This window comes from Solea solea, chromosome 10 (assembly GCF_958295425.1).
Source record: "Solea solea chromosome 10, fSolSol10.1, whole genome shotgun sequence".
NCBI lineage: Eukaryota > Metazoa > Chordata > Actinopteri > Pleuronectiformes > Soleidae > Solea > Solea solea.
In genome coordinates this window covers 16,370,295-16,392,515 of record NC_081143.1, presented here as the reverse complement: position 1 = coordinate 16,392,515, position 22,221 = coordinate 16,370,295, and the positions used below count along the sequence as shown (strand labels likewise).

At 38.5% G+C, this 22,221-nt stretch overlaps 3 protein-coding genes across 7 annotated transcripts in view; 1 reads left to right on the top strand and 2 right to left on the bottom strand.

Moving 5' to 3' along the window:
* LOC131467395 (inactive rhomboid protein 2-like) overlaps nucleotides 1-4,314 on the bottom strand; it is a 39,563-nt gene extending 35,249 nt beyond the window's left edge. For 2 of the 4 annotated variants that reach the window (XM_058641276.1, XM_058641278.1), the window contains exons 1-2: nucleotides 4,193-4,306; nucleotides 255-420 (exon numbers count right to left, since the gene is read on the bottom strand). The gene's annotated coding sequence lies outside the window, so the exon portion shown is untranslated. Of the gene's footprint in view, nucleotides 1-254; nucleotides 421-4,192 lie in introns of all 4 variants that reach the window. The other 2 variants (XM_058641277.1, XM_058641279.1) reach the window with 1 other exon arrangement.
* An 823-nt stretch (nucleotides 4,315-5,137) lies between these two features.
* Nucleotides 5,138-19,509, bottom strand: acox1 (acyl-CoA oxidase 1, palmitoyl). 2 transcript variants are annotated; one of them, XM_058640461.1, is made up of 14 exons: nucleotides 19,279-19,509; nucleotides 18,340-18,499; nucleotides 16,161-16,321; nucleotides 11,896-12,003; nucleotides 11,599-11,718; nucleotides 11,407-11,522; nucleotides 10,429-10,598; nucleotides 9,723-9,885; nucleotides 9,432-9,622; nucleotides 8,712-8,891; nucleotides 8,256-8,361; nucleotides 7,876-8,019; nucleotides 7,538-7,744; nucleotides 5,138-6,773 (listed from the first exon to the last, which is right to left on the bottom strand). In XM_058640461.1, exons 1-14 carry the CDS (start codon nucleotides 19,385-19,387, stop codon nucleotides 6,723-6,725), a joined length of 1,986 nt encoding a protein of 661 aa, XP_058496444.1. In that variant the 5' UTR covers nucleotides 19,388-19,509; the 3' UTR covers nucleotides 5,138-6,722. The 2 variants fall into 2 exon arrangements, with proteins under 2 accessions (XP_058496444.1, XP_058496443.1); XM_058640460.1 differs by lacking the exon at nucleotides 16,161-16,321 and adding an exon at nucleotides 12,911-13,071.
* A 72-nt stretch (nucleotides 19,510-19,581) lies between these two features.
* ten1 (TEN1 subunit of CST complex) lies at nucleotides 19,582-21,893 on the top strand. The gene is made up of 3 exons (XM_058640244.1): nucleotides 19,582-19,777; nucleotides 20,217-20,374; nucleotides 21,509-21,893. Exons 1-3 carry the CDS (start codon nucleotides 19,689-19,691, stop codon nucleotides 21,658-21,660), a joined length of 399 nt encoding a protein of 132 aa, XP_058496227.1. The 5' UTR covers nucleotides 19,582-19,688; the 3' UTR covers nucleotides 21,661-21,893.
* The last annotated feature ends 328 nt before the right edge of the window (nucleotides 21,894-22,221 follow it).

The following is a 22,221-nucleotide window of genomic DNA, read 5'->3' as shown; positions in this document are numbered from 1 at the left end:
GTATTTTCCCGAGCTTGTTATGGCAAAGCAGCTGAAATCATGGAGCATACACCACGGTCTTTGTTAGTGATAATGTTTTGTTAGTGCTTCAGCACAAAAGGCTTAGTAAACAAAACCCTACTTCTTTGGATGTTTACTATGTAATTGTTTACTATGAAATCCAAACATAGTTTTCTTGCAGCAATTAAGGTTTTGGCTAAACAATTTTCTTACAGTAAGTACAGAGTGTAAGCTTTATGACTTTATTAACTTACCAACAAATTACACAGCTGGTGCACACAGAATGCCAGTTAAACCATAAAGACACAGCTGGAGCAAAGCTGCTGGTACAGCATTATCCTCTCATTCTATTCTTATAGGTTTCCTCTTTAGTGGATCCTCTTCACAGCAACAAAGACGACGCACAACGTCCAATATTCACTGCAAATATCGATGCACATACAGTCAGTTATAAAGGTTTTTTGCTGGGAACTACAAGTGCTGCAAGGACATATACATCAATGATAAAAAAAGAATCCATCCACCTAATTGGATCCACACGAAAATGTAACAGGTTCTCCTTGGGCCAAGTCCCCACCCTTCACTACATTTCATGAGAGGTTTCTGAGTACATGTTATCATCATACATTTAGCTGGTGCTAAATTTACAGATGTACTCATGCCGTTACAAATGAATAGTTTTTGAATAATGTGTATTAATCTGAGCTCCAACAAAAACAGTGCAATATTCTCCCATAACTTGGATTAAATTATGACCATTAAACATGATAATCATACTTTTATTGGAGGGAAGTGAGAAGGTTATTCTAAAGACCCAACTCAGTACTCAGTACTCAGTATTTGAGCAATATTGTTTAATAATATCTTAGTGTGACTTACATATCTTGAAAATATCTTATCGTGGCATCTCTGGCGATTCCCAGCCCGACTAAATACATGTGAAAAACACATGCAGGAAGCCAGAGTTGTTTTTATCTAAAAAAAAAAAAAAAAAAAAAGGAGGTACTAGGGGTTTTGATCCTTTCGTTAAGCAACCAAAACCTGATAGCTGCTGAGATGACGGTGACAGTGGTGCAGAGTCACTGAATTAATTAATTAATTAATTAATTAATTAATTAATTAATTAATTAATGGAAAGACCAGTTTGATCAACTTCTACTGGTAGGTCCATCGATAAGGGCAGTGCCATATTGTTATACAAATAGCGGCCAAATTAAGTGGCCCAACCAATTAATCAGTCAAAAGATGTTCTGTAAGCACATGCTGCAAGAAAAAAGGAGAGAGAGCTTTATTCATCTTGGTGCGCACAGACGTGCTCAGAAAAAGAGGAGCACCACAGTGAATGGCCATCACGACAACACTGCTCTTGTTTGTGCACGCATCTGCAATCTGTAATAAGTTTCCATTTAAAATAATGAATTTATGCACGCAAAAGATGCTTCACGTGAACGGCCCCTTTGAGGATTAGCTGCAGCAGTCTGCAGGTGCTGAAGGCAAAAACAAAGACAACTGACCAATACCCGGCTACAGCGTATTAAAATAGTCCAGACCTGAAGTGATTCACATGGTGACTTCATATCATTAAGAGAGAGGGTGAACTTGGAGTTTAGCAATGGTCCTCGACTAAAGGGAGCAACCATTCACCACAGAGTTGAACAGTTAGCAGTGACCTACAAATGAACTGCAATAGTGACACTGATCTGTATGGAATAATACAGCACAGGCTTGTTTTGTTTCCCATGCTTCCGTTATCTCACAAAGTAGTGGAAAAGTGAGAGCAACACATCCTCTGCCTGCATGAGTGTGCCTGGAGTAACAACAACAGACGACTGCCCCTCAACTTAACAGCACAGACGTCAAAAGGTTAAACATGACTTAATGCTTTTGTGGTGTGGTACTGGTGCGATGGTGTCACACTAGTGAATTTCACAAGGCAAACACTGCTATAATGTTGCAAGACTTATTACAATGTGTTATTCACATCATCCACCACTGTGAGGGCCTGCTGTGAATCATTTTGTTATTAATCATATGTCAATCGAACAAGTATTCACAAGTCAGCGGTGTCTGCACACCTTGCACACTACACCACTATTTCTACTCATCTTCAGTCCATCGGTCAGCACATCAGCAATAACCCATGACCCCTGCAGTAAACGGTGCTTTATAACAATGACCTACATTTTAGAAATGAAATGACAACTTAATTAACGACTTAATCTGATCTGTTTTATTCATACCCCGACACACGATTCATCCTCAGACGAAAGAGAGACATCTGACAAGATTAATATTCAACTGACAGGCAGATCTGCCAGTAAACAAAAACTGGTGCAGTTGCGCCAACATTTTATTTTGTATCTGCACTCATATTTAGGCAGTCATTCACTTGCCTTATTGGTCATGTTGAAATGCCAATAGCAATAATCCAACTTCAGACATTATTCTGTATTAGTCTTAATATTGATGTTTTCATCAGTGGCTGATAGAATAATCCATTCACATTCCTATTTACATGTTACAGAACACATTCTGCGCCGAAGAACAGAATACTGCACTTATCAGGTTGAGGTAATGAGAAAATACTGATGACATGGCAGTGACTTATTAAGACTCCGTAACGGACAGTAACCGACTCCGTAACCGACTCCGTAACCGACTCCGTAACCGACTCCGTAACCGACTCAGACTCTGTAACCGACTCAGACTCTGTAACCGACTCAGAATATCTCTGGCTGGTTTGTCCATTTGGGCTGTTGTAGAAACATGACGATGCAAGACAGCAGCCTCCATAAAGCAATGTTCTTGCTTTAATGCTTTGCTCCATGTACATGAGAACTCAGAACTGGGAGAAAAATCACCTAAAATTTGACTGCGTTCCAGAAACATGTTGGAAAAAAAACACATGGACACGAGTTACAGAAGGGGTCTCAAATGGCGCTTTTCCACTATAATGTTCTAGCACGACTCGGCACAGCTCTACTCGGTTTATATTGCTTTTCCATTTGGCAGAGAGGGTCGTCACTGGAAAAGTCATGAGCATGACGTCCGACACAGGAATAAAACGAAACAATACCAAAGTGTAGATCAGTTAAAAATACTTAAAAATCTTGACATATTGCGTTAATTTCCAACATTTAGCAAGGACATTTCTAAAATCAAGTCTGGTGTATTTAGCAACAGCACTGCTGAAAGCTGGCGATCGTGAGCCAAATCACAACCCGTTCAGCGGTATTTTAGTCCAGTGACCGTGTCAGACGGAGTCTGTGATCCGGTCATGCAGGAAGTACTGAACTACATAAACGTTCTACACATTCTTGGTACCATTACCGTGCCGAGCCGTGCTAGAACTCTTTAGTAGAAAAGCCCCATTTTGACTGTCCTAGTTGAAAATCTGATTTGAAACCAAACTTTTTCATTTTAAAACGATTGTTACACACTTCCCATATACATGTTGTATGTTATATGTACCATACTTATGAGCTGGTAGATTATTACATTTTTGCCAACATGTACTGCTAAATGTTACACACTGGATCTTTAATTTAACACTAATACAGCTCACTCACCGTATTATCGTATCGTGACATCATCGGTATGAGACCTCCCTTTAAATCGGATTACTATCAACAAATTGCTGCTTATGTAAAGATAGTCACAGTCTTGATTATGATCAGAGTTGCTCCATGTTATGTTGGAGTGAACCAAACACAGAAAGGTTTATTCCAGTCGGTTATGGATATGAATGGAATAATTCCGGTGAAACAGGGCAGTGTGTGAATGAACAAAACCAACTAAATGCTTTTAAAAACCCATGACGGGGCTGTTTACAGTTAATGCAGGTGTCGGCGGCGGAACACGGGGACAACAGTCAACTTTAACCGGATAACGGAGATGAATTTGACGTGAATGACGGTCTCGGCGGCGGGCAGAGCAACAAAGGGCTTGTCGGGACACGCTTCCAGCAGCGCCTAGTCAGATTTAAAATGAAATAACTTTGGAAGTGTCACCGTCTTCTTTAAAAAAAATACCTAAAATGAACTTGGTTAACAATTACTTTTAAAATTACCTGTACAAGGCGCATTTCGTATTGGAAGTTCGACACTTGGACACAACGTCCAAATACTCAGAGTTAATTTTTAGCCCGATTACAAAAATAAATGCACATTGTGAAGAGTCTTCATTCACTCACCTCCAGAAAGAAACAAGTGACTTTTGAATTCATTAACAGTCGGTATGTGTCCGTAATCCCACACTACAGTAGGATACTGTCCTCTAGTGTGTCACCACTTCCCTCTTTCTGTCTCCCGAGTCCTCTACTGCAGGAAGAGCAAAAGGCGGAGCTACGCCTTATCTTTGCCACACAAGGGCGGTGCTGAGGCCGGTACAAGCCCTCCATCTGCTGGCCTGTGGTAGAGTGGACAGAAAAGTCTGGGCCGCGGCCCTCTGTTGCACAATGGTGGTACTGCAGGTGGGCCTCATAGTGGGCGATAATGATTTCACATACCAGGGGTTTGCCACCTTTGCCACATTTTGACCCCTCACAACCCAAATACAAAACAAAGACAACACAATGTTTTCAATATTCAGTACTTTTCTTTCTAAGATAAACTTTCTTTGGAATTCTTTCCTTACCACTGTAATGATGCAGCTCCAAATTTAGTATGCTTTAGACTACTGCTGTACTTAAAATAAAAAATTAAAGGGCAAACAGAAGGGTTTAAAAAGTACTGGAAGAAATCTAAACTGAAAGAAATGTCTATAGAGTCCCTGCTTTCATAGTCTGTACCTGGAAATTGTTCACGTTATAATCTCATGCCCACTCAGGATGATTTCCTTAAGTTTATACAACCATAAGAAATATTTAATAGAAGTATTAACGAGTAAATAAATCTGGGATGGAAAACCAGCTGAGAGCCTGCTGTGCTAAAGCTCTGACATTTGTCTTTAAAAATGTATTTCTATTCACCATAATCTTGTCCCTCTGTCTTATAAAGAGGGACAAGTAACAAAGTTAATTTACAATGTAAAATGCTTCTGTATTTGACTGTGATATATTGGTCTTAATGATGTGCCCTTGACAAGTTATTCACTCTGGTTAACCACAGGATCAAGAGAGATGAACACAAAACAGTAATTAAATATATATTTTTTTATTAATAGAAGTTAATATTATTCACCAACCATTAAAATACCACTGATTAAAGTTTTTATTCAAAAACCCATCCCATTAATTTAACAGCTTAGTCAACATACAGGGTACTGAAAAATTATGCCCATGCAGCAGAAAAGAAATGAAATGATAGGACTTTTATGACAACTTTCTCAATTGCTTAGATTAGGACAATTCCCCAGACACATATTATACAACAAACCATCTTTATAGTTCATTAAGAGACCCATCATTTCACAGTGTGCTTTTAATTCATCTGTTGTTTGAGTGCTCACAGAGCAAACTAGACTCCTGCAGGTTGATGTAACCCAAGATCACAAATCCACCATTTCTGAAAGGGTAACAACAAAACATGGAACCGGAAATATAACTCAGTGAGTAATATATACATGACGGCATAACATACAAGCTGTAGAGTTATTGAAACTTTGTAATGTAAAATTTGCTGAAGTTTAAAAAGGAATTATTCAGATATTGGCTGTTGGTCTTTACATCAACTGCATGTTGTTTTTTGACACATACACTCGGCCAAAACCGTTCTGTTTCCATTTTAGAACATATGACGTAAACATACAGTCCAGAGTGTGTGAGTGTGTTTTGTATCCCATTATTTAATATACAGCAACACATGATGGGGCTGAAAACGTTTGATCAAATTGTTGGTGAGGAAATTTAAACCGAAATATTCTTCAAGGCAGATTGTTTCTCTGTGACTCATGTAAACAATCTGGAATTATTTAGTGCAATTTTCTGGCTTGTAAAAACCTGTGTGACCATTGTGGCTGACCGTAGCCACTGTTTTCTACAAGAGATGACAAAATAGCAAACACCACAAATTAAAATTCATATTACACTGAAGCATATTTGAAGTTTATGTATATCAGATTTCATGTAATGCAAGTTTCAAAACGGTATCGCAGAGAGCTATTTCACTTGACTTATTGTGTGTCAGCACTGATCTACTAGACCGGTTATGAGAGGGTCAGAAGGTTGCCATAGACTTAAGAAGTTCTAAAGTAGCTGAGCCTTAGAAATTTGTTGATGATGCATTTCAATGCCACCAAAACTATATGTGTATTTTCAAATAGCATTTGGTCCATGTAGTCAAGGGAGACAAACAAAATTGATTTTGTTGTTGGTCCACTCTATGGTTATATAACACTAACAATAACAAAAGACAAATCCATCTTTACTGTAAAGGGGGCAACTTAGGTAAATTAGGCACACTGCGAAAAGAAAAAAAAATGAAGCATGAAAACAGAAAACATAATTATTTAGATCCTTGATTCGTTTTTCAGCATAATCAACACTAGTTTCTCAGGCTGAAAATATTAACTTCACAAAAGGTTTTACAGTAGATCTAATATCAAGTCCACCTTCTATTTTATAGTCTACACGATATGACTTCCCTCTTAACTCTCATTAGCCAAGAGTACAAGCCTAACGTCTCCATTAAAGTGAAACCTTTTTTCCCCCCACAATGTCAGTTAGTACTGAATATGAACAGAGTAAAATGATCAGAACCAGGATTCAAGGTGCAAAGGTCAGCTCACAGTTTGGCCCGGAGAGGCTTCAGATACTTGTGGAAAGATTCGTGGACCTGTGGAAGAAAGAAGTGAATACAATAAGATAAAACAATGCAATAAATGATCATAATCAGCAAATCAACATTCACATCTTAACCACATTTCAATAAGATAGTATTTGAAACTACATTATGTGGTCAGTTGTGCACCTCTTCGACTGCCAACAGATTATTATTGGCTCCCCTGGATCCCTTAAGAAGAACTAAAACACTTCATGATCCATTCCAAAGCATTGACAGTGTGAATCAGAACTCTAACCAGTCAGTTGAACACTACTGCTCCTGCTTCTCATTCCAACTTATAAAACACATTTTAATTGGCTAAAAAATGTCTGAATACTCATTTAATAAAACTTGGACTGAGCAGAATTTATCATTAACTAGAACAGAACCCGTTCAATATGTGCCTGTTTTTACTGTATTTTTGTGCGCGAGAGGCATACAACATCACATGATGATGATCATCCACCCATCTTGCACTCGCTTAACTTTTTACCCACAGATCAATTCCGCCAAAAGGCCCCTTTATACTCTCAGGTAGCCCACAGTGCTGTGTGAGTGAGAGGGGGAGTGGCTATAGAGTGGCTGTAGAGTGAGGAAAGCCGTCACTCTACAGTGTGTGCTTTTTATACATATATATGATTTATAACTCGGCAGTGTACTTACTTGTGCCCGTAGCAAGACAGTTTGAAATCAATTGGACCATGGCTTCGAGACATATGCGAATAACACACAGACAGACATTCCTGCAATTTATAAATAGATATTATTTCACTGACCTCTGTGGCGTTCAGGGGAGAGCTGCGAGCCCATTCAAACAGGTTCTCATACACATTGCCGTCATAACGACCCAGCACTGAATTCAGCTTATTGTCATGGATGTCGAAAGAATCCACAAGTGCCACAGCATTGGGTCTCAGCTGAGACAGAAGGTCCTTTATACGGACAGAAATCTGTAGCACCTGGGTCCCTCTCAGCAGTCCAGCCTGAATAAGAGAAAAAAGGGTGAGGATGTGGCTGAAAACATGCTGCTGGATCGACTATCTGTAACTGTAAAAACAACAACAACAATAACAACAATTTGACGAGTACACTGTTAACTAAAATCAACACTGACCAGGAGGAAATCTCCAGAGTTTTGTTGGATGCCATGCAGGGCGTAGAGCAGAGCCAGAGTTGACATTACTGAGTGTATAGCTGTGTCATTGATCTCTCCAAGCTTCTCAGTGAAGAGCTTCACTACAACATAGTGACAGTGCGCCTGGAGACAAAATAGGAGGACAAGTAATTGAAACAAATGGGAAGGAAAGGAGGAGAAAAGGAAGAAAACGAGGGGATAACAGAAGCTTAAAATGACTTAAAAATGTCTTACATGTAAGATTTAAGACAATATAGTATTAATATTAATGAAGACAATCACATCAGGCTTCAGAATAGTATTTAAACAACTAAAGTGAGAAGAGCTTGCACACACAAACACACTCGAACAGAACTTACATCAGAGGCTCGGACCAGGTCAGTGGCACTGCTGTTCCAGGCATCCGCCTCGCTCTTCCTGTTCTGTAATTCCTGCTGAATGCTCTTGGCTGCCAGCTGTACTAAGCTACAAACACAAATTCATCTGAATGAACCAAAGCTGGTATTTAAAAACATTTATTTTTTAAAAAGACAGGTTTTTAGCTCCCAGGTTTGACAATGCAGATTCATATTTACCTTTGTGTTCTGCCAATTTCCCCATTAATGGAAACTAATTGGATATCACTGATCACACCTTCAGTATTTCGGTTTTTAGGAAATTAATGATATTTGAAAAATGATGATTGATGTTTCAATTAGCAAGCCACCATTTCTAACCTAACAAGATGCCATTGCTCCTTATACAGCCGAGCACTGGCTGCCAGATCAATTTGACTGTGACTAGGCTCATTTCTTTCTCTCATTTCTGTCTCTTACTTGGCTGCTCGTAACTTGTAGACCTCCACAAGACTAGCCAGGTCATTAATGTCAACCACAGTTGGTCTGGCAGCGACAGACTGGGGCTGCACCCTCCTTTGCTCTGCATCATTCAGGTATGACACAGAGCCACTCAGTTGCTGGCCAGCTTTAGCCTGCTGGTAGCTCTTCAGCAGGTATCTGCACAGACAAAAGTTGAGGCCACACAAAGGTGAAGGCTACACAATTAAACATGGGTCCATGAGCTAGTGAGCGATTTTGCAAATTGCACATAGCCAAATGCAATATTTTGTTACACACAAGTCACCTCTTTCTGTTCCGTGATATCATATTCTGTATGATTAATTATCAATATGCATTTGGACAGAACGTGTTTGTGCTTCACAACAAAAGCTGATGTTTTATGCCTGCATCAGTTTTACATTATTAAGCTACACAAACAGTACAATTCACTTAAAACCATCCTTTAGGACGTTTTATATTTCAAGCTATTCATTAATTCATGACCTTTGTGTGTGTACTTCATGATCAGGTTGAATCTCACTGTTGAACAGATCAGAACTGTTCCCCCGTCCATGACCATGAAACTATGAACCTGTTTAGACCTGGTATTACTTTAATCTGACATTACAGTGGCAACAACTATCATTTCTAGAGCTTGGTAGGCAGTACATGTATGGTATCGCAATTGTGGTCTTATGTTTCTGAATGATGAATTACCTTGCAGTCTGCAGCATCATGACAGTGTTCTCACCCTCGTAGGTGCACATAGGGGTGAGCTCCACGTAAATGTCAGGCAAAGCACTACTGCAAGAGTAGCCATGGCCACCGCACGACATGCGGCACACCTCAACAGCACCATTGGCTGCCCACGTGGTGAAGGCCTTCAAACCCGCAGACAGAGCATGGAGCTGGAAAGACAAAGACACTCGTCTGTCAATATGTCAGTCTCAGCTAATCAGTGACCATTGAGCGTAGATCACATCCTACATATGAATATCTGGTCACTACCTCAGGCAATTCACTGAACTCCCCCTGGCTGATGTCTCCACTGATACGGTGGTAGGTTTCTTTTATATACTGGCCAACAAATGTGAAGGCATAGGTCATAGCCAGCAGAGGGAACAGCTTATACTGCTGAGTCTGGTAGTCAATGATCTGGGGCTCTGGCTCTCTTTGGGATGGAAACACACAGGACAAGGGGATGTAAAGAGAGATCAAATCATGACAAAATCAGTCACATTTACTGTATAAACAAACCATGCAGTTTGTTTTGGTGCTTGACACTGAGGTAAAAGTCTAAAAGAGCAGTTGAATATTTATCAGGGTTCCCACACTATGGGTTACATCAGATTCAAGGGCTTTTCAAGGACTTTCCAGGAACAACTCCCTCAAACTCAAGGACCGAATGTGCTGACACATCTTAGGATGGGAGGGCAACTTGTAAGAGCTGCATCACCCATGGCGTCCACTTTTATTGATTTGCAGCACGCTCTGCATCAAGCCAAGTGATTGTGCTTGGGATCTTGGGCTGCCTTTGTAATTTTCATTGGGCCCGTGGGAACCCTGATTTATTTACAGATTGCCATTTTATAAGTTAAGGTATTTTCTCTCATAAATGCATTTTTCTCTTTTGGCAGCATCTTTTTTTGAGGAGAGCTCAAGACTTTCGCAGGCTGGAAAAGTATATAAATATGTTAATTTTTTAATGACTGACCCAGGCCGGATTTCAGACTGGTGGCGTACAGCACTGTAGCGGATGGCAATTGTGCAGGACTTGGCGAGGGCCTGAGCTGCCTCACCAACAATCAGTGAGCGGATGAATACCATGGTGCCGTAGGTCAGTTTGGCACTTGGTGGTTTCCTGTAGGTTCCATCCGGATCCACCTGGTGGTGAGAAAGAGTCATTGTAATTCTGTGGGGCAGATGTCATGTGCTCATTTTTTTCCAGATACAAATCTGTGGTAATGTGTGCACAAAACCATGGCAAGATATGTGCAAAAAGAGACATGGTGAACACAGACAGACAAACTGTCCTTTTGTTTGTTGTAAAATTCAATTTGAAAGCAGTAACAAAGTTGCAGGCTTGGTACATCAAATGTAAACTGAAGAGCCGTTTCTGCAAACTGACACAGTGGCTTTACGCTATACTTGGAAATATCTGTACATCTGTCCTTAAATATAGTGACTACATAGTTACTAAAACAAAAAAGTATAGTGCTCTTAGCAGTATTCTGCCACAGTGAAAGGATATTTACAGGCATTTTTTCCCTCATGGTAAACATCACATATACACACATACATTTAGAATAGTGCAATAGCATACATGTTCTTGTCTAGTAAAATGTGTGCACTGTGCCATATTTATATGAAAATGTGATCAAAAATAATAATTCATTATATCGCATCTCAACTGCCTGTAATTGTGTTGAATCAAACTGTACTTGCACTGCACTAAGTGTGAATCACATCGTATGACACACTTGTATACTGTCAATGTACGTTTAACATCTCGACCTTTGTATTGGAGAGGCACATAGGACAACTTCAACACAACCACCAATAAGCCAATATTGACAGAAATGCCTTTCAAAAAAAAAGACCCTAGTGTTAAACCATCCCAAAAACATCCTCGATCAAAATTATCTCAGAAAAAAACAACTAACGCTGTTAAAGTTCTAGTGTTGTGGCTCACCTTGGCATATTTCATCAGCATGTTGTCCCGTGGGATTCGTACGTTGTCCATTTTCAGGAAGCCATTGTCAACTTCACTGAAGCCAAACTTGGGGCCTATATCTCCAACCACAATTCCTGACAAAGACAGACAGAAAAATCAGGCAAAACCTTCAAACACTTCACTCAGAGGAATGCTGCATATGCTAGTTACCTGGCAGGGGTATGTGTGTGTCCATATTGCGGATGGGTACGATGAAAGCATGCAGACCGTGGCAATTCCCCTGAGTATGAAGCTGGGCTAGGACAATAGCATGGTTTGAGGTCTTTCCAACTAGAAAGAGAGTTTCAGGATGAAAACCAAAAAAGTGACTCGTTCTGAATGTCATCAGTTTTTCTTGAGGAAATCAATACATCCAGTAATCCTTTCCATCAATTTCCACACGTGTGCTCAAAGAAATTGTGGTGTATCTAAAATAATAAATGACAGGCTACAAAATAATGTACTCACGTCCTCCAGGCCACCATTTAATTGAGCTGACTGTGGGACTGTTAATGACAAACTCCTGTGTAGCTGGATCATATGTGGCAGTGGTCTCCAGACCTCTAAGGTGTGTGCCTAGAGAGAGGCAATATGTAAAAGCCCACACACACACACACAGAGAGAGTACACAGTGGAACATCATACAGAATGCATTAATACTTGAACATTGAAAACAGTAATGTAAATGTAAAAAAAACTGAGGTAAAACAACAAAAACATGTTTAGCCCTTGAGAGTTTGAAATGTGCATCAATGTTAAAATACACCGAACATAAAGAAGCAAAACCATGTAATTGACAGATCCAAACACATCTGATGTTTCAGTTAATGCTCTATCGGCATAGTTTCCCACAGACTCAGTAGATACTGCTCTGTAGTAAAAGACAAAGTCATGCAACAACAATTAGAGACAGTTAGTAAAGGCAACATTAATCTAAAAAGGACAACAGAGTCTCTACCAGAGATTATATTTCTTTTATTTTCAATAAATATACTTGTACTAGTGGGTCAGCAAACACAAGTGCTCAGGCAGGTTGTCTTAGTAGATACAGCTCATCAAATACTGTACTTAACCTACTCTCTCCCCCTAAGTGGTGTTTTCAAAGTCAGTGCCATAGATGGTTACAAGAAGTACTGCCTTTTGATTTAAATACACAAATGATATGAATAATAATAAGGATGTCAAGAATTCTTGTGTTAGAGAAACAACAGACTCTTAGTTAAGTTAGTTAATGGAAGTTTAGTACACATTCATGTTAGAAAAACAAACTGGAGCAAATGTGATCAACATTAGTGATTTGATCTCAAAGATGTAGCGTCAGTCTACATTTAAATGGCAGTGGCAAGCGTTTGGGGGTATATTGGCAACTTCAAAGGTTAAGCTACTAAATAATTCCAGTTTATTGATGGATCAGTGTGAAAGGGAAAAAAAAACAGCCTTAAGGAAACCAGCTTGATATTTTGGGCTGCTTTGTTAATTTTACCGTGGCCCATCTCAGTTTGAGCGTAGGTGCCGATGATCTCTAGGTTCCAGGCAGGCATGAAGAAACGGTCCATTTGCTCTGAGGTGGCCTGGTTGAGCAGTGTGGGGAGGAACATCCCCAGATGGAGATCCAGGGGCTCTGGCCTGTTGCGGTGCATACATCTAAGCCACGCAGAAGAGGGGCGCACATAATAGAAAAGCAGGTGGTAACGTGGTAAAGGCAGAGAGGGAGATAGATGCATTTTTATGAAAAGATTAAAGCAGTGGCAGTGCAGATGATGGAGAAAGGGGTGACAAAAAAGTAAGACAACTTGTGAGGATGCCGTACACATTGGAATGGTTGATTTGTTTACATCAATCATTTAGACACAAATCTTCAGAAGGGGCATCATTTTAAGTTTCCTTGACACATGCACTTTTTGTTAACCTCAGCCATGTACAGTATGAGTGTTAACTAGTTCTGGGATCAGACTCTGCAGGTGGTGTTTGTGATCCTCTGTTCTTTACATATGAGCACAAAATGTCTGCGTCTGATTTGACTTGCATTTATTTACCCATCTACTTATTTTTTTTCACTTCCTGAAGGCTTAGCTAGCTTTGGTGGACTTTTAAATGAATCAACTAACAGCACTAAGGGTTTATTAGTGTGTCAAAACAATCCATGAGACAGACAAAGTTAATGACAGAGGTAACTGTAACGATTAGTTGATTAATTGACGTTTTGGAATATTAACAAAATGAATATGCAACTATTTTGGTTAAGTGATTAAAAGTTAGATATTTTACAAGAAAAAACATGCAAAGAACTGATGGTTCCTGCCCCTCAAATGTGGGAAAACACAGTTAAAAAAGAAATATTGACTTGACTATTTGTATTTGAACTGATAATTATGTCACCGTGTGTGTTGTAAGACACTGATTTCATAATTCCACATAGTTTACGATGAAAACAATTGTTAGATGAAGCCCTAAAAATGTCATGGGAACATTAGGTCACGGATAAATTAAACGTTTTAACTTGAACCTGTAAAAGCACAGGTAAACAGAATATTGTCTATTGTTTCTAATGTGTGTAGGTTTGCCCAAACTAAACACAAACTTATAATAATATCCACTTGGATTTGTTACAGAAAGGAGGTTTGGTGCACAGATTTCTCAGGCTCTCAAATTACAAAGAGAATCATTCAGAGCCGAGCCTCATTAAGGGCTCACAGACCAGATTCTTCTGCAGCACATAATACATCTTCTCCCTCTTTTGATTCATGATTGAATGAAAAGGACAGGTTTCTTGTTTGACGGTTCAAGCAGTGAATGTGCTCGCATCGCGCAATCAAATGACAGAGAAAGAAAGGCAGAGATGCCCAGAGAGAGGGCGGTTGTTGTTTTGGTGAGCTCTGCCTGCCCGCTGAGGGCAGAAAAACCTCAAATGTTTTGATGGTCCGGTCCACTGATGTTATGAGAAGTGTAAAAACGCTGGATCATAATTAAACTGTTAACTAGAGATGAGCCAATACATTACAATACTAAGAATTAGCATCGTTAGCATCATTAGCAAAATTAGGAATGGCACAATGTCACTATTGTGTCTCCAATACCAATATCACAAACTCGAATATCTTCGATACAGATATCAGTCCGAAACAGTCATTTTAGACCTTGTGACATTTCAAGGTACTATAAAGAAATATTTTCTCTTCTCACTGTGTAACAAATATTGTTCTTCCATTAAGAAGAAATATAAACAGCCCAAAACATGACTCAGCTAAAATGCTGTTGCTGATTTTCATTTACAGTCTGTGCATAGTGAAACATGCAATATATAGGATTTTTGGATTGTATCGAATCTTACATTTTTATCCGTCCCGTATGACTGGTTTTAGCTTGGCGGTTACTGCATCACCACAAATGTTATATTACTGCCATGTTTTTAAATGAGTAACAAAACTTTATCGGAGTGAAAACGGTATCAGTGGTAATTCAAGGTTGTGATATTGGCATTGGATTGGACTCAAAAAGTGGTACCGACTCAAGTCATCCCTACAGTTAACATGTTGATTTAACAGCTATAAACCTCGAAAGTTAAGAGACTGATAGGGTCTGTAAACAGTTTATGGGTTTGTTTGACTGTTCACTGGTACAACTCTATATACACACACACACTGCCAGAGGTTTTAAAGAAAAGCCAGATGTCATGACACATATTTTTCGATTCTCATAATAACAGAAGACCACAAACATACTGCAGGTTTTGCACGGATGCGTCATTGAAGAGCATTGACTCCTCGTCCCATTTATTTGAAAGACCAGGAAAATAATTTATTTGCCCATAATTCCATTAAACCTTTGAACACCTGTGTTGTGTCAAAGGAAAATGTTACACTAACACTAACTGTTGGTTTTCAGTTGTTACTTCACTGGGTTTGATGAAGTAGGCATCTAATGAGGATGTACTGTCGCCACTAAGGAGTTTTATCATCATCACCTTATGTTCTGTAGTAATTATCCACAGGGTTTTGTTTTGAAAGGCAGCTTAGAAATAGTGAATGGTCAACTACAATCACATGTTTAAATCTTGAATGACTAATTGCATGTGAACTGTATGTGTTCGAGCTGAACTATATTTCTGGGAGAATATCTATCTAATTGCCTTTTTTCTGACAGATACTGTGATTTTGAATTTGCAAGCTTCAGTTCAATATTCACCGTGTAATAGATGTGTATCAAAAGAAGGAGCATTATCACACAACTGAACCAAAACATTAACTGCTCTTTACTCTGTTTTAGGGATAAAAACCCAAAGATATGAATTTTACCCAACATGCACGATTTACCCTTTTTTTTGCAGAGAAGATGGCAATTAGAAGAATTAATTTGAAGCCTTTGTAATTCATTATTGTGTTGTTCCATATTGTTATATTGATTTGAAGATACACGCTGTGATCCCATACAAAACCTGTCTGGAATCAAAATGTTTAAAATCTGTCATAAACTAACTTTAATCCCTAAGCTATAGTTATATGTGCTTACCAGAGCAGAAATCATAATTTCTGAGTGTTTCGAATGTCAGTTGTCAGAAAACACATGCAGCCATTTAGAATTTTCTACAGATTTGGATCTGTCAAAAACATATAACAAATCAAGTCTGTTTAAAGCTTTTCCTGTTCCATAATGAATTTGGGCTAAACATTCAATAATAAACAATTATAACACATGTTTTATATGTATTATTACAGACTAGGTCCAGGACTGACCGTGACCCAGCTCAGTTTGGGCATATGTGCCCACGACTTGGAAGGACTCTGCCAGAGGCAACCATTTCCTGGACTGTTGAGGGTCACACTGGTTGTACAGGGTCGGGAGGAACATGGCAAAGTGTACCCCCATGGCTTCATTGTGGTTTCGTAAAGCAATACTGGGTGAAGGGAAAGTTTATAATTTTATTTTTACAACTGAGGACAAGACTTCTCATACACCTTGTCACTAATGTATTAAAGGGATAGTTCAGATTTTGGAACATTAAGTTGTATAACACAAATCTCATATTATAACATATGCATGAATGTTAGTTGTTAGTTGTGTGTCCCAAACTCTCTCCCTGAACTACTTTTCTTGGCTCCGTACCATGGAGAGATCTCCGAACCAGAACCAACATTTAACAACGTTGCATCCACTCTACTCCTGGGGCCTGTGTCATACAACTTAAAGGAATATTTCACAGTTGGAAAGATGAAGGTCTATTAAAACTGGGTCATCTATGTAGTAGAAATGTGAAATAATATTTGAAGCAAGCGCCTTCTTGGCCGAATTTTTTTTAAATTTTGGCAACAACGACAACAACTCCCAGAATGCACTGCGCTTGCTGCCCCGCGAGAGTCTTGCCGTCTCAAGCTTCGAAGCAGACAGCACTAGTTGTGTAAACACACAAACCCCCGTGAGGAATTAAATATAAATATAAAAATACAAAACAAAATATTCGCCACCCACAGCCGGTGCCGGCACTCTCCACCACCTACAACTGGGTCAGCGCTCTCCACCACCCACGGCCGGAAGCCATATCAGTTTGAAAACTATATTTGATCATTGTCGTTCTCAGTTTACTCTGCAGAGCAAGAGCCGGTTAGTGTAACTGTAAGCAAAGATGGCGGACACCGTGTTTACATTCTGGGAATGAAGTCTCGTCCCCTTATGGGTGAGTCTAAAAATTACGGAACTGGCGTCCCACCTCGAACCGACGTTTGCTCTACGCTGAGACAAATGACGCAGAAAAACTGATTTTATACAACTCAGTGGAAAACTGAGGGAGGGAAGCACAATTTTTAAAAAATACTACTGCTGCTATTCTAGCAATACAAAGCAATATAAAGATACATGCAAATCAGTATGAGGTATTCCTTTAATGTTAAAAAGTCCGAACTATCCCCTTTAATGTAATTTTTTTCACTATGTTATAGATGTCTCAAACAAAACCAATGTGTATTAATGGCGGTTAATCTCACAAATACTAATTATTTACATGTCTGGATGTTGCACTGAATCATGTTTGAGTTTGTAATCCATATTAATCATTTTTATGAGAAGCTGCTAAGACAACAGTGACTAGGTAAATCCTTCTGAGAATCTACATCAGGCAGACTGACGAAGCTCACAAGTGATGAAACACAGCACACACTTGACCAAAATACCCCAAATTGTGTGGTTTAAAAAGTGTAGCTGTTGATTTAAAGTGTTTTAGACAGGTAAAGGCCCAGTTGGAACACACGTAGCACCAATAATAATAAAATACAAATTTTGCTCTGCATCATACAGCTTAACGACATCAAAATGCACCTTAAGGAACCTTAAAGGATTATCTATTTCAACTGGTAAAAAGCTGCATACCCTCTGGCACAGTTATAATCTCACAATGAACTTTGCTCTAACTGAATCTCATCAAGGTCTCAAACTTACACACGGTCAAACTGCATTTATCCAACACCCTTTACTCCAGTTTAAGGAAGAATTACATAACTTCAAATACTGACGATACTATATTTCAAAGTGGTCATAACAGCTTGTTTTAAAATAAAAACATGTAGTATTTGAGTATGTATTTAGGTGTATGATATTTATTTATACAGACTAATTTGAAACATTTTTGAATCATGGTAATACTTTTGGCTGTATTGAGCAGCCCAAGTGTATAGGTGGAGGTATTTGTTACCTGTGATATTCCTGAGTTTGCATATACAAACTGAGTTGTCATACACCTTGTTTGCCTTTTGAGCACTCCATGTTTACTTATCAAATAAAATTCAGGACATTACTATTAAATGCCTTGCATAAATAAATGAATACAAAAATATTTCTGCGTTGACATTTTACCAAAGTCTGTGGAGCGCTGTGTTAATGCTTAAAGTTTTTGGGTAAGAGATCCATTCTTTTACCACTTACCTCTTAAAGTAGTAGATCTCCTCAGGGTCTGTGATGCCATACTGCCGGAGCTTCAGAATCATGTTTACACTTTTTCGAATAGCCTGATCATAGCGTTCGCTGCGGGACAGGAAGTTTGCATTCTCCTCCTTAAACTCTGGATCGTTGAAAATCAATGATTCTACAGTGGAGATTAGAAAACATATGTACCACTTAGTCTATACATCCAGACATATGGAAATAGTTCAAGATGAGGAAATCGAAAATACTTGGCTTTTTTTTTTTATTTACATACAAGTATAAAGATGTTAACAAAATATACAGAAAAATGAGTCATGCAAACAAAATTACGGTCACATTAGAGGGGATGAATCACCACCACCAAGTTAAATTTGTGTTTTATTTAGGAGCAGATAAACATGGAAAAGTGGGAGAACCTAACTTTCTCCGACATTATCCCACTTTAAACTCCCTCTTCTTTTGGCCAGGTAACTTTTGTTTCCCTATTCCATGAATAGATATCAATAGATAGATATAAATATCCTGGTGTATCGTTTATTGTATTGCACGTGGAAGTACAATGACATATTATTATATAAAAATAAATGTAGAGTTTGCACCCATACACTGTTGTATTCCATTCTTTATTACTTTTCCGTACCTTTTTGTTTTAATCACCAACGCCGAATTTACCACAACAGCATACCAAAGCCCACTTCAGAAATAACACCTTATGTCGGCCCTCAGCTGAGTTAGGGTTTAAATTTCCGTAAAACTTTGGGGCAATTCAGGAACATTGTGAAGGACAGGTCAGCTAACAGTGTAGCTAACAGCCAATAAAAAACATTGTTTCTTAGCATTTCTTTCCACATGAATACGTTTCACTGTAAACAATAATTGCTATTATGATATCAAGTGTCGTCAGTGGCGAGTACATTAAGTCTTAATTAGGAAACTCACCGATTTCTCGTCTTCTTTTCGTCTTTTCTGGGCCTCGGTCCAAAATGTTGATCAATTTTTCAACGTCAAAAGTGGCGTTCTGTCGCTCTTTGATAATATCAGGATTCATGGCTGTGTACTGCACAGAAAAAAAAATACTAAACGTCAATGAGAGCGGTTCAAATATAAATGTAAACCGACCTTGTTCCACCACTAGCTCACCTGACAAACTGCTCTCACTGACTGACTGAAAAACGAGTCGCTCCTGCGCAGCCGCAGACTTGGTGCGGCGGTGGGCGGAGCCGGAGACTGACTTGTCACGTGACACGTATCCCGGAAGCACACACTTTTCCCCAAAATCGTAGTTGTTGTCCAACTCTTTCATTGTTTTGTTTTGTTTTGCTTAGTCTTTTTTTGTTTGTTTTAACACTATGCTTCCTGCCGCTGCAGTATTTCATTTTCCATGGGAAATAATCTCTGGATCCATCCAGGAAGGAGAATCAGTGAGAACATTTGGCCGGTGGGTTTTCTATGTAAATGTTGACAGCACAGGTCTTTTAACAGTGCAGTTATTTGTGTGTAAATATTTTTAGATGTTTTTATTTTATTACGATTGTTTTGTGTCTGGTGGAATCCTTTAATGTAAGTATTAGGGTACATGATCTTTGTGCGATGAGTACATAATCAAGTCGAAAGTGAATGTATTATTTATTAGCTTTAATTTACCCTATGTTCATTCCATTCCTAACTATGTACGTTGTGGTCTTAAGTAACATTTAATCTGTTGGTTTTCCTCTTACGTATGGATTTTGATTGGCTTAATATGACATTTCTGCCACCAAACTCCGTCCAACACCTCTGCTGTTTGTCAAGTTTAAGATTTCAATAGCAAATGCACATTAATAAGAAAAGTATGAATTGCAAGTACCTGCTAAGTAAATATATTTTACATTTTCCAGACTTGTCAGCTATCAGTCTGAGGAGTCCAGAGCTACACTGTCAGCTCAGCATGCATCAAAAGAGCACAACGTGGTTGTCCACACATTGTTTGTGGAGCCCTTTAACCCAATAATTGGGGCCCAGTACATAGTTCTGGGTGAAACAGAAAATGCTGAGGGTGAGGAAAAACTTTATGATCTCTTATTACTTACCATTGTTGATGGAGGCATGTGGGATTATGTATTACACCATTATGATTAAAATAACAATTCCAGAAATGCATGTCTTTCATCTCACTATGATGGGTTTCGGAGAAGTACAGAGGAGGTGACGTGGTGTGGCATTTTCACAAGACAAACCCTTTTGATTGACACAGGCAAATATATAATATATAGGTAAATAAAGGTAGACAAATACTACACTTTACTAGACAAATACTAAAATGCTGTAGGTAGAAATATGTAAATAATGTCTTTTCCGTGTGGGCTCACGGCAGGTAGAATCACATGTGTGTTTTTCCACCTCAAACTTTTTTGAAGTGACGGTTAATTCAGTCAGAAAGTGACTGCAATCTTCAAACAAACATTTTCAGACAAATCATTCATAAAGTTATGAATAATTTTATGTCGCATTTTTAGTAGTGATATAAAGTAGCAATAATTGTGCAGAAGTTTTTCTTTTATTTTTATTCATAAAAATGAGCCAAGCGAACTTTGAACTGTGATGTATTTGCAAATTTCACAAATTCAATCCGATTTTAAACATTTTCAGTACTTTTTTGCTCAGGTGTGTTTATATAGTTGGTGAAAATGAAAACAAAATTTCATCAAATTGTGTAGATTGTGCTGAAAAAAAGGATATAAGACACTATATTGCACTTCCTATAGCCTCTGTATTTACTTTACGTTTTAACATAGTGATGGAAAAAAGCAGCTGAAATGCTCTGTGTTCTAAGGGTTAAATAGGAATTCTTCTCAAAGTAGTTTGAGCTATTCTCTACATTCTTTAATTATTGTTCTTATTTTCTTTATCAAACAGGGTATATAATGAACCCGGACATATCATTTAGCATTGTACACAAAAATAATTATTTTACCTGAGGAAATGATGCAAAAAAAAAACATCACACTGCTTCCTCTCTACCTCTTGTCACACTCCCGACATCTTCAAAATAACATGTAGATACTCGTTTTTCATTCCCTCTATCTAGATTTTAATTTCATTAATGGACTCTCGGTCACGAGGCTCATTGAAATACTTAAAGGACTTTCTGCTTTCTGCCTAACTTCATTTATATCTTCTTATCTTCCAGGCGTCAGCGTAATGATCCGTGCCCGTCTGATGAACTGTGTTGATGGTGTAAACATAGCCCTTTTACAGAAAGCCATCAATGAGCAAAGAAGATTCTTCAGAGAGAGGGAGTGTAAGCAGGCTAAAGATGCACAGCCTGCAGATGCAACCTGATTAGAGTGTTCACTCATCATATTTCTCATCAAGCTTTGTCAAGGTGCATTGGAAGGCTGTTAAGTGAGATCCATGAACTGTTTAGTTCAGTGTAAAATACACTGGATTTCTTTTGCTGGTTTATGTGGTCTATGTCTGACCATAACATGTTTCTGCATTTTACTCAGAATAAATATTTTATTGTAGTTATTTTTTTTTACAGAATTTTTGGTAAATAAAGAACTGAGAGGTTATTCTGGATCTGTGATTTATTTAATTTTTAGTGTGATCAACGTGTTCAGTAGTACTGTATACTAATAGCTTTTCAGTGATCTTTTATAAAGTTTAAACATTTGTGTTGAAAGTGATCTGATGTCATTCCAAAAGTACTTTGCAAATCTGTTACAATAGGTATGGCATATGAGTCACATTAAACAGATCCAAACTGAACAATGTAGAATTACTTCACTAACATAGATTAAAAATTGTATAGAGATCTACTAATACAAAACTCTCCCACTCAGCACTTTCAACTAATGAGAGTTTAAAATGTTGTCTTTTTGCTGTTTGTACTTTGCATTA

What these genes read in the sequence shown, in the direction of transcription:
- ten1 (XM_058640244.1), top strand. Translation starts at nt 19,689, where the DNA reads ATGCTTCCTGCCGCTGCAGTATTTCATTTTCCATGGGAAATAATCTCT. An exon ending in TCAGTGAGAACATTTGGCCG is followed by an intron (nt 19,778 to 20,216) that starts GTGGGTTTTCTA and finishes TACATTTTCCAG; the next exon opens with ACTTGTCAGCTATCAGTCTG. An exon ending in TGAAACAGAAAATGCTGAGG is followed by an intron (nt 20,375 to 21,508) that starts GTGAGGAAAAAC and finishes CTTATCTTCCAG; the next exon opens with GCGTCAGCGTAATGATCCGT.
- acox1 (XM_058640461.1), bottom strand. Translation starts at nt 19,387, where the DNA reads ATGAATCCTGATATTATCAAAGAGCGACAGAACGCCACTTTTGACGTT. An exon ending in CCAAACTGAGCTGGGTCACG is followed by an intron (nt 12,004 to 16,160) that starts GTCAGTCCTGGA and finishes GCCTCTCTCTAG; the next exon opens with GCACACACCTTAGAGGTCTG. An exon ending in CACACACATACCCCTGCCAG is followed by an intron (nt 11,523 to 11,598) that starts GTAACTAGCATA and finishes TGTCTTTGTCAG; the next exon opens with GAATTGTGGTTGGAGATATA.